General features: G+C 37.5%; 1 protein-coding gene across 1 annotated transcript; it reads right to left on the bottom strand.

Annotated features, from left to right (window-relative positions):
- Positions 1-276: 276 nt before the first annotated feature.
- Positions 277-11259, bottom strand: LOC113119142 (glycoprotein endo-alpha-1,2-mannosidase-like protein). The gene is made up of 4 exons (XM_026288376.1): positions 10126-11259; positions 9853-9962; positions 4875-4951; positions 277-1630 (listed from the first exon to the last, which is right to left on the bottom strand). Exons 1-4 carry the CDS (start codon positions 10628-10630, stop codon positions 994-996), a joined length of 1329 nt encoding a protein of 442 aa, XP_026144161.1. The 5' UTR covers positions 10631-11259; the 3' UTR covers positions 277-993.
- Between the last annotated feature and the right edge of the window lie 1795 nt (positions 11260-13054).

Below are 13054 nucleotides of genomic sequence, written 5' to 3'. Positions count from 1 at the left end.
ACTAAGCATTTTTTGTGTAAATTGTTTATAAAAGCATTCTCGTTTAAATTGAGACGTGACAATTTACAGAAAAATATGGTTAAACGATGGCTTTAGAAATTCATTCTGCTCAGTTATTGTATGTAAAATACAACATTAAGGCAAAATAGTTGATTTAGGTGTCCTTTTATTGTTTAATATTAGACATGAGTTACAATGTGCATTATTAGGATTTACACATAATAAATCAGTCATTATTCAAACAAACCATATCCACAACCACCAACCATTTTTTTAAATGTAATCCAAACACACAATAAAAGTATTATTTTAATACTGAGGCCTCACTGTTGCTGCTAGAAGTCAGATTCAGTGTATAATCTTAAAGAAATAGCTTCAATTGTAAATTCACCCAGCTCTGTGTACTTTCAAACCATGCTTGGAATACAAAAGCAGGCATATAGCACAATGTCCACACTTCTCTTCTCCATACAATGACAGGGAATGAGGATGCATGCTGCTGAAGTCCAAAAATAAACAAGAGAAAAAACATAAAATCCATTAAAGCATACAAAAACAGTGTATTAGCCTTGTGTTTACAGTCATATTCACTCAAATATGGCACATCAAGACATTTCCCGCCAGGTTTGATGTCAGTGATGCCAAACTGCTTGTCTCACTTGTCTTGTGCTAGTTGTGATGTCCCATGTATGAATATGCACTTGACTGAATGAAATTGGACAGATGCAAAGGGGTTTTCAGCTTCCAAAAATATATTGACAAATCAAATGCAGTATAGATTTGTAATCACAAAAATGATGACAGAATGTTCATGTTTGGGCGAATTGTTCTTGCAAATGCTTGCACTGAAACTGCAAGAAAATTGACGGTAAATCAATCGTTTATCAGTAGACAGAGTGAGAGAAAAAGAAGACCATATCAAAATTGAAAGAAAGTAATCGATAACGTTGATAACTTCAATAACATGCGCAAACCTTCTAAATGAAAACCCAATCACATAAGCCACTGCTCTTTCTCCTTACTGAAATGTTCTGCCCACTTCCTGGTGAGCTCCAGATAATGGTCTGGCTGATGGGGTTTGTAGTCCAAATACAGACGGGCCACAGTCTTCTTGGGCACGGCCCTCTCAATCTGAGTTCCTTCATGCCACTCATTAAACGACGTCACTGTGATAATATCAGGCCTTATGGACATCGCTGCCTGCAATGAAGTCTCGTAATATCGTCCATTCACTCGGTTGCGCGTGTTGTGGTTGTTCCACGGCCGGACGGCGGTGTCCACATAGCCAGGTCCAGCGCTAGGCACAAACAGCAAGTTGTTCTTGTCACAAAATGCTTTAATAGCTTTCCAGTTCTGGTGAGAAGATCCAAAGGAGAAGCCATTAGAAGCAAAGTAGGTGTACATGCCGTCGAAGCCTCCAGCCAGGATGTCCTGCTTGTGACGCTCCTCCACGATGAGGGCGATGAAGATGCCATCGTAAGGCGTTCCTCGGAGACTGTGAGAGCCCCTGACGCTCAGCAGCTCAGCCCAGGTCTCCGGTGGGGTGAGATACGAGTCGTACACATAAAAGAGCGGAAGGATCTTCCCAGCGCTGGACTTGAACCTGTAGAAAGCTCTGTGTGTCCCGTATCTGTGAAAACATTTGAGGAGCAATTGGGTTAATTGGTAATTTAATATTAGTACTTTTTATAGATGTATTTACATGATTTATTTTTAGATATCTATACATACAGTAATTGGTAATGATTTCCTATCTATTTGACATAAAACTACATTAAATTCATTTTTAATTGTTGTGTGTTCATAATAAATTAATGTTTGTTTTTACGGTTTGATACCTATTGCATTATATTAATGGAATAAACCTTACTGAAAAGAGTTATTTAAAATATAATACATAAACATATGTGGTAACACTTTAGAATAGGGGACACGTATTAAGGCATTGATATGTACTTAATTAGTACTAATAAATGGCTAATATTCTAGTAATATGAATGCAAATGAGCAACTAGTTAAGATACCCTAAAATAGAGTGCTACCAAATATGTTAATACGTTACAATAAGATTCAATTTGTTAACATAAATTACTTTAATTAATGGGTTAGTTCACCCGAGAATGAGAATTTATCCATAGTCACCCTCGAAGCATCCTAGGTTTATGTGACATAACTTTTTCAGAATAATCCAATTGAAGTTATATTAAAACTGTCCTTGCTCTTCCACGTCTTTCAATGGGGGTAAGCAGGTGTTTGCTGTCAACAGTTCAGAAGTGAAATAATGTGCGCAGATCTGTAATAAAACGTCCTCCTGAAAGGCCCCCTGTAGCGAATCCATGCATTTTTGTAAGATAAATATCCAGATTTCAAATGTCATAAACACTTTATTTCTCACTTCTGCTGACTGTGGGGAACCAGTAGACGTGCAGGTGGATGTTGTAGTTCATCCGTGCTGTGTGGTTAGTGACGAGTGCAGAGAGAGAACAAAACAAAACAATGGTCATGAATTAGGAGCACAAAATGAGGTTTTTTAAAGGAATATGTTGGATGATTTCGAAATAAGCCAAGAAAAGACTTTGCTAAAGTAAGGAAACTTTGTTTCTTCTGCTCCTAAATTTCCCAGAGGCTCGCACGACGCATACGTCATTCAGCTTCCATCTCGACGTCTTAACACAGTCTGCACATCTAGGAAAAAATGGATTTGTTACAGGGGCCTTTATTCAGTCCCCCGCGTGAGGGACGATTTATTACAGATGCACGCACTTTATCACGTCTTCTGGACTATTGACGACAAACACCTGGTTACCCAATTGAAAGGCTTGGAAGATCAAGGACAATATTTAATATAACTTCGATTGGATTATTCTGAAAAAAGGAAAGTCACACACACCTATGATGCTATGAGGTCGAGTAGAAGATTAGACAAATTTTCATTCTCGGATGAACTAACCCTTTAACATGAATTAACAATGAAACATACTTTTAATGCATTCACTAAAAGATGGTTCACCCCAAAATGACAATTTTCTCAAACCTCATGTTGTTCCAAACTGGTATACATTTCTTTCTTCTGTGGAACACAAAGTTAAATATTTAAATAGTTAAATAAAACAGTTCTGGTTACCATAGTGTGGACAAACAAAACAAAACAACCGTTTGTCAAAATAACAAAGTCACAAGTTTGGAATTGCATGAGGAGGAGGAGTAAACAGTGACAACATCTTCATTTTATTTCTATTACAATTAAAAGTTATATCTATCAACTATCTATCTATCAACTAATAATGAACAGCTGTATTTATTATTTATTATAATGTTAACACAGAATAATAAATACTTTGACAAATGTATTGCTTATTGTTCATTAAATGGGTCATGACCGTAGAGTGTATAAAAACATGGACGTGGTGTCCGTGACGTCATCCATAGGTTTCTGAAGAGTGTTTTTGAAGCCAAAAGTGGGCGGAGCAGGCCGTCACCATCTTGGCAGCACATCACAGAGCGTCACTCCCGGATAATCGAAAATGGGCAAAAAGGCGGGAGCTGGTTACTGAAACCACGCCCACCAATCTCGACGGCGGTGACAGCAGCGGCAATCCCCCTTCCACTCAAGTGGCGGCTCCCTTAATTATGAGTTCTAAAAAAGTTCACCCTCTCACAGTCGTCATAAAGGGCTAAATTAGTTACAACAAAATAATTTTTTGAACCAGGCTGTAAACATGATTTTTTTTTATGAAGCTGGCTATTTTAACATGGGGAGTCTATAGGATTGACTCCCTTTTACAGCCAGTTTAAGGCTTCACGAGAGAGAGCGGGAAGGTCAAATTTGCCTTGATCATTTGGCATATAAGCAGTCCTTGTACCGTTAAAACCTGACGTCACCCGGGCACAAACATTTGAATAAACACTGCCTCCAAGGCATCTTTGTACAGATATCAGAAGGATCCCAGTGTCAGGAACAAACTGATAGTTTTTTTTAATGGCATCACAGATCATTTCAGAGGGTTGGTGTTGTAAAAAACACTTGAAATAATGGGGGGTGTTTATACTGTTCCTGTGCAATTACATTAGGCAATCATAACAGTGGTCGATTACTGAGACGCCTTAAAGGACACGGCCCTTAAAAACAGGTAGTTTTAGTCAGAGGGTCAGAAAGAGGGTTGAAAATAATCATTTTCCCGCATATTTATGTGTTTGTTTGTGCAAAAAACTTCCTTAACATTATAAGTAAACATCAAATAACATATTTAAATAATTAAAACAAAATCCAAGTTATGATCCCTTTAATGCTAACTTTAACTAAAATACAACATTTGTACAGTGTTAGAAAAGTGTTTTGTGCTTCTGGAATGTTACGTGTCCTTGTTCTGAAGTCGAGCCTCTTACAGTAGTTCAGATGACTGTATCTGATACTCAGAAACCATGTAAACCTACGCTTTACTTAGCTCAGATCTACATGATGTCTTTCATTCCAAGGCATTCCGGTTGCTAGAGAACAATTCAAGGACAAATAACTTAAATACATTTGCAAAAAATGACTCGGCCTGTTGAAGTCACTAGATTGTTACAGCTTTGTAGATTTACACAGTGCAGCCATTGTTCTCTTCAACCTGAGTGAGTTAGCTGTAATACCATCAGGTCATGTTATACGTTCTGTTTCATGAATGATTAATGATTCATTTTTAAAACACCACTCTCTTTTCTCTTCACCAGGCTGGATTGAATATCAGCCCAACTCCTCCTGGGAGTTCAGAGCAACCCAGCTCATCATGATGGACAAGGGCTAGACTTTCAGGTTAGCAGACTCGATCGCTCTGATCTTTAGTTTTGGCACCGTGAAGGAGGTATGAAGGCATTGAGGAGATGCAACCTACTTGTCAATGATGTATTTGATGTTGTCATGCACATTGAGGTCTGTCCGGCCTTTGTAGGGCTGCAGGTGAAACGCAACCTGTAAAGAACCAAAGGTAATGAAGTAAGGAATAAAACCATTTCTAGTAGCTTCTTAATCATGTATCAAATATACATGTCTGTAATAAACTGATACATACATTGATAATGGTACCGTAGGCTGCATATAAAAGCAACAAAAATGTATTTGGACACTTAAATAATGTGCTAATGTCATTGTAGTAAATGCAAGATATCAAAACAAGTGTTATCTTGTACTGGTGTGTCAAATGGTTTTTAGCAAATGTAGGAAGTTGTTTCAAGTTCATGCAGGAGTCCTAGCAGATAAATCACAGGTGTAGTTCATTAATGAACAATGAACGTGTTCAAATACTTGTGATTTCCTATGAACAAAATATACATTCGTTGGTCATACTTTATTTTAATGTCCAGTTATTACTATTAACTATAGCTTTTGGCTTAAAAAATGCAGAATAAGAAATTAATATGTGCCTTAGGAGTACTAATAAACAGTCAATATGCTAGTAATAAACAAATAGTTAATATTGAGAATTGGTCCCTAAACTAACGTGATACCCTAACAGTTCATAATGCACTGGAGGTGAAGAATATCTGTGAATAACAACTTCATTACCCATGTTTCAGACATGCTGAACATATTGCTGCATCCTGCTGCTACAGCTTTGTAAGGTGGCTGACACATGACTTTCTCAAAGTCCCAGAAACAAAGTTACTTAAGACACAGACGTGTCGTGTTGAATACTCCGAGGAGACAGTACCTCTCCACTTCAGTGACAGCGACATGCACAAGGCTGATTGAACTGCAAAACCCTCAGGGCCTAAAAAAAGACAAAAGCCGAGCACAAACACCCACCACTTTTCCACACCGCCAGTCCAGAAGATCTTCATAAACTGTTTCCATGGCAACATCTGCATTTAGCGACACCACTCTGTCATGGACGGTTGACATCAGACATTTGGACATGACCGTCTACATTAGTGTTTTGAGGAGGTGGTTGCTGATAACAAAAATAACATACTCGACACCTGGGAAGTTCAACTGTCCCTCTACTTCTTGAGGACTGACTGACAATGTAGTCAACAACTTGTTACAACAACACTGATTGTTATAATCATGACTTTTAATGGTGGAGTTGTTGCAGAAAGAGAGGAAAGCAAGAAAAATATAACTTCTACACATGTTCATTGGTACTCACCTCACACAAGTGACAAACTCAAATGCATAAAACAATGATGGTGACATTGCTGTATTTACTATCATTTGTTCACTCACTGCATAGCGAATACCACGCTATAAATCTTTTCTTTTTCTTTCTTTAGTTTCAAAGAACTAAAGAGATTTGATACGGCAAAAGAAATCTGGTTTTGTTCTCACAATAAAGTCTCTTTCTCTGCCTTTCTTCTCATTATTGATGTTGTATGATGGGTATGCTAATATCTTACAAAATGTATGATTTCTACTCTACAATACTTTGATGGAAAGTTGGAAAGATTTAAACAAACTGAAAATCTCAGAAAGACTAAAGTACAAACAAATCATTTTTCATTTCAATGGCTGAATGTGTCTGTACAGAATGAGGTATGGCCTTGGGCACAGTTACAAAGATACAGTGGGTGTTGTATAAGCACTGGCATGACGTCAATCCACTCAGTCGGGCTATATGCCTTGCTGTGCACTTGCATCTAAAAAATGTGTGACACCAAGATAAAGCTGAAATGCCAAAGAAACAATTGTAAACCAATGCTACATGGTTGGGTAAGAAAGTAGACCTCATAGGCAGTCTTTCTCTAAAAGGGAAATCACAGCACATAAAATGAATAATAAATCAACAAACTAGCTGACAGCTCATCCCTAGGTCAGAGTGAAAACTCAAATATGACATTCATGTACAGGTTCTTCAAGGTTTCTGGAAGACAGGGTGTCTAAATCACATGTTTTGACCACTGGGGTACATCAGGGTTCAGTGTTTGGCCCCTTCATTTTCTCAACACATTAGACTACACCATTCATGTACACCATCAGACAACTTACTGCTAGCATGAATGTGCAGCCACAAGTAGAGAGCAAATTAATTGGACGTGGTTTACCAGAACACATGAATCATGTTAATCAGCAAGACACTCGTCTTTTAGTTCACATTATTTTAAAAACCTCACCAAACTGATGTACAGTACATTGTGGAAAAGCTCAGTGTTTTTTACTTTTTTTTGAGAATTGTCATCATCATTGTCAAACATAAAGCCCAGACTCCAACACGATCAATCTTGGTTGGAAACAAAGCACATGCAGTGAAGAGATACGCTTCCCACTGCCCAAGCCGCCACAAGGAGCATTCATGAATGTGTACAGATGACTGCTATTGCTTTCGGTTTCCAAACTAATTCAAAGATTTTGTTCAAAGATTCAGCCCCTGTGCATTTTGAGAGTCTACATTGGTGCTCAGAATACCCAATACCCTTTGTTTACCCAAAACAGAGCAGTTGGTCAAGTCAAGACATTTGGGAAACAGCTTGACATTTTCCACATTACTTTACTGATAAAAGGCATGCTGATAAAGCAGTTTAAAAATTAAAAGTCCCACTGTAGCATCTAAAATTCAACCATTCCATGACACATTGTAAGAAAACATAGCTCATACAATGACAACATGACAGTCATCACATGCATGGTGTTACAGACTTGCTTCTTTAAACACCAGGGGATTCTGGGCTCATGATGGACAAAAAAGCCCATTAACAGCTCTGAGCCTGAGCTCCTCTCATCAGGTAGAAATGTTAACCACAGCTATAGGCAGTAAACACTGAGACTTATGCAACCACTAGTGAGCTCAAGAAATTACAATAAGTGGCTCATCTAAGCACAAACAATTCAGCTGTTGCAGAAAACCGGAAAACCTTTTTAGTGCCTACTTAATATATTTAGTAGCTCATGTCTTGTTGCGTTTGTAAATAGATTGTTCAAGGAATGATCAAATGCAAATCATATTTACTTTCTTTATAAGGAAACTGATAAGATACAAAATAAGATATACTATTTATATCCAATATGGGCGTTGTAATGTGAAAACTGCAATACAGAAATAAGGTCTTATAACATAGGCTATATATTTGTTATTTTAACACGGTAGTCATGTTTACCATTTAAGGTGAATAACATGCACTGACTTTAAGGTATCAGGTAAGAGTCACTACACTGGCATAGAATGACATATGCACATAATGCTTAGATATACCTTCACTCACAGAAAAAGAAAAAAGTGCAAAAATGGGTATAATCAGATGGTCACTGGGGCTTCTTAAAGGAACACCTTTGTTTCCAAAGGTTCATAAAAGATTTACTTAATGGAAGGGACCACTTCAGGGCAGCATTTGCCATCAAATTCACATTTTACAAATAGTTTACAAACCTCTGGTTGATTGTGAGGGAACTATGTGGGGTTTGTGAGTTGAAAAATATTACATTAAAATAAACAAATGAGGCTGCAGTTAATCAATAAAACAATATATCTTAAAAACGCTATGATCTAAAGCAGCAGCTATATAGTTTAAAAAGCAGCTATATAGTAGCACTTCATGTTTCAGAGTGAAGTGCAGCACTGTGTTCATCTACACACATGCAGCTTGGTGTGCTGTAAATGCTGCTCTGACAAACTCACCTTTGCAAGTGTATGTTCACTTAATTTACATTCACACATAACTTTTTATGGATGGGCATTTACAGCATTTTAGTAAAATTCCACCAAAACAAAAGCTTGGGGATCTGACATGTTAAAAGCATGAGGGTGTAAACACTGGGAAATGTGGAACTTAAGACATACATGTGTATTGTCCCTTGCTGGTTTGTTCGTTTATATACATACATATATATATATATATATATATATATGGGTCAATATCACTGTAGGGTGCCTTTTTGTGTCCTGTAAATAAATAACTGCCATGTTAACTGATATGCACTTCTAGATTTATTTTTATTTTATTTTGCGGCTGTGTAAGAGAATGTGTTTTTTTTTTTTTTTTGGCCTATGCTCATTCACCGCTCATTAAAATTTTATAATAGCAGAATACTGTCAAATCATACAATAAAAATAAAATCTCCTATTAATATTTTGTTAAATAAGAGATTACTCAATTTGAGTGTATTAATCATTTGGTAATAAAAAAATATATTTTTATTTAATAAAATTTTTTAATTTGTCGCAATGGGAAATCCGCCACTTTCAGAAAAGGCCATCCCCTTTAGTGACATAAGGGACATCATACATGTCAGAAAATATAATTTGCATCTTAATTTTGCTATGAAAACGTATTTAACAGTAATATATGTTCATGACAGGGTGGACATATCTTTTTTGGTTTATGCGTTGGAGCTCAACTAATATTTCTCCATAGTACTTGAGTGTCTACTATTTATGATATGACATAATGCAAATGGAAAATTTAAATCTAAAATTCTGTGGTTTGTGAGGGTTGAAAGGCACAGCATGTATATACAGCCGTATCTCATGTCTACGAGTGTTATATTGTGTTTAACAGTCCGATGACACGAGTGTAAAAAAAAAAAAAAAAAGGAACAACAACGGAGTGTCTTTAAAATCCCTCTTTGGTGCAGACCTACTACGAATCTTCCTTAAAGTTAACAGTTTAACAGCTGAGCCCAAGCCTCTGTTACTAATTCCAAGACATCACTTTAGGACTAGTAACCAAGGAGCATTGAGTTACTTCATTAAAAGCTTGTTATATTACCCAATTAAAGCGGAGTGATTGACTGAGCAATCTAAATTAATTATGATACTTGATTATAATTATATATGTACACACTCAGATTCCTTTCTGACAGTGTTTCAAACAAATACACCATTCTCCATAAACCAAGTGTTTGTGTAAGCAGATAAGTTTGATGGGTCTCTCACCAGTTACCTTGATACTGTGTTTATGAGCAGCATCCATTACAGCTGGCACTAGATCCTCTGTGGGTTTGCCGTGTTCATCTGCCACACCAGGCGGGTACCAGGACAGGACCACCACACCTGGCATCAAAAGTGGAAATACATTGCTCTACAAGCAACATTTTTTCTCTTTTAAGGTTTTTAATGATGAACGACCCATCTACATTGTACTATAATAACCAGAGAAACATAAATATAATAAATTACAAGCACAATTCATCAAATTGTGTCTTGGCCGTAAAACCTGCAGCCGCAGCTTCGATTTGCGCCATGTGGGATTCAATGACATCTGGATCTCTGGAGCTGTAGGGTCCTAGTTCAGGGTAATAACTGGATGCAATGTCATCTGGAGGACTGTGTCGTCCTTTAGGGTGACTGGAAGCTATTTTGGGGTCCCAGTGTGGCACTAGTACATGGTCCCAGTGTATGTAACTACCGTCCATCTGTGGCGAGCCATACCATAAATAATAGAAGATGTGAATGTCATAGAATATGCTGTGGTCGGGACCAGAGTTGGAGAACACTATCTTAGTGTCACTGCCCACACCACCATTCTGACCCGCTGATTCAGCTACACGATTGGGTCTCTGGTCCATTCGCTCTCCGACCAAAGGCATCAGCTCCATTCCTGGAGCAAGATCCGAGAAGCCATCCGTGGGTTTGAGGGTTCGTAGGCCCATCATAGTACCAAAAATAAACAAAGTGAAAAGTAGAAGAGCCACACATGCTTTCCTGCGTAACCTGTTCATGGTCGCTGTCCGTGGTGCTGGAAACAGCAGTTCATACAGGGGTTAGTATGACCGAGGCCTCCAAAAGTGGGTTGTAAAATGCCTGAGTTCCATTTCCAATTCGTTTTTTCCTCTAGCAGATTTGCATCTGGCACTCTGCATTGGTTGCTTGATCCTTGTCAGGAAGCCATCATCTACATTACATTAACAAAGTGTAAAAATGTGTTAAAAAAAAAAAAGGTGCTTTGATTAATTTCGGAACATGCAACGAAGATTCTAAGCTTAATTATCACGGAATACTCGTAACCTGACAGCACATGCTATATTTCTAATTTAACACTGCATAGATTTTTTTTTTTTTTTAATTCGACGGAAAAGCTTTCATGCAATCATGAATCTATCACATGCACCAGTACATCCGTCTCCATCGCTATATTTGCGCTGCTCCCCACTTGTAAACTGAACCGTCTTCTCTCTCGTGCTCTCCCACGCGTGGATCTTTGTTTTCCTTATCCTTTTGCGCAATATAAAACACTTTCACATCAGATGCAAAGGCTTTGTGAAAGCATCGGCTGATTTCTGTGCCTCTCTGTCGACTGTGTGCTGATGATAAATCATCTCTTGTTACTGGAAGGTGGAGTCTCGTGGGTTTGTCACCCTGCACGCATGCTCAAACGAGTACACTGGCTGTGTTCACAACGGCGTGATGCTCACTGCATACTGAGCAGTATATACTGAAAATGGCATACTATTTATACATTTTAGAATGTAAAATAATGCTTGTTATGCAAGGATATGCATTTCAATGAGTAGTATGCTATACATATTTTACCTCTTAACGTTCATATACTTGATTCTTATTATCATCTCTAATAAACATGATTTTTAATAAAATTAAATTGCAACATAAAGCGAAAACGTTGGATACTTCACATAAAAAAGGGAAATAAAGCACCTGGTATTACTGCCAGAACAAAATGTAAAAACAATAAATAAATAAATAAATTATACACACACACACACACACACACACACACACACACACACACACACACAATTAAATAAATAAATGACGTATTGCTCAAAACGCTACTGTTTGCTGTATTTCAGTATATACTGAGTAATTTATACTCATTAGAATTACAGATGGGGTGACCTGTCCTCTTTTTCAGAACTTAAAAAGTCCTCCAGTCAGGATTTATAAATTGCTAAATTGTTTGGGTTTTGGCTTTCCTATTGACATGCTTTTTGCTATACCACCCTATCCCGCCACCCAAGCCCAGTGTCCTAATTTTTGAAAAGCCCAATACGGACGCCCTGTTTATAGAAAATGCTAACAAAATAACACCACGAATCTATATTTCTGATATCTGAACTCCTCTCCCACGTCCACAACCCCGCCCACCTGTTAAATCTCCGCCCCTCACCCACAGCCCCGCCCACCCAGCTATAGCTCATTGAAATTACTGTAGGCTACATTTATCACATGAACATATCTGTTTTCATCAGACTTAAAATGCACCTACACCGCAACAACTAATGCGGACTCATCCACCACCCCTATGATACAACGTTTTTGAAATATTCTGAATCCAAACAGGTTTCCCATCCATCAAACACTTTCTGTCTTCCATTCGAAACGTTGTTTGATCACATTTAGTGTCCTAAGACGACATCTGGTGGAGAACAATGCATCGAGCGGCTCTTTCTGAGTGAATTCACAGAGCACTCCCGTTCAGTCTGTCAGTCTCGTGATTTCCTCGATTATTTGGTAGATGAAGGGTCTTTAGATACCTTAGAGAATAGATACAATGAGATCACAATAATACTAGCGACATTTAATATGAGAACAGAAAACTTTGTCATAAAAAAAATAAAAAAAAATAAAAAATAATTAGGGCATATTTTGTTTTACTGTAAAACATCATTATGTGAAAGAATAAGTGAGAAATTAGGATTACGTATTGTGTCCAACATGTACAAAATATATATAATAGTCGAATCATTACAGTACAATTATATTAAGTGTTTATAGTCGGACTATTTTAGACTGGTTCTGGTGGAACCGCTGCGGAGTATTCCGGGACCTGCGTGATTCGTCATAGACATAAACAGAGAGAAGTAGCTCCGGCTACAATGTTCTTCCGCAAGACCACCGCTGGAGCACCAAAAGAACCGGACTGCAGCTTTAAAGGGATAGCTCACCAAAAAAAATAAAAAAGTTATTGTTTATCTGCTTAACCCCAGGGCATCCAAGATGTAGGTGACTTTGTTCCTTCAGTAGAACACAAACGAATATTTTGAACTAAAAAAAACCTTATGTTTTTGTTTGTTTTAACACCTTTAACTCACTTTTTGTGCTATTTATTTCAAAATTTGATATAATGTATTTTCTTTCTTTTAATTTCTTTCTTTACGTTTCAAATTAATTTAATTTATTATTAT

The sequence above is a fragment of the Carassius auratus genome, chromosome 19 (genome assembly GCF_003368295.1).
Source record: "Carassius auratus strain Wakin chromosome 19, ASM336829v1, whole genome shotgun sequence".
Classification (NCBI taxonomy): Eukaryota; Metazoa; Chordata; class Actinopteri; order Cypriniformes; family Cyprinidae; genus Carassius; species Carassius auratus.
The sequence above is the reverse complement of the archived record's forward strand: the minus strand, read 5'-3'. Positions and strand labels throughout refer to the sequence as shown.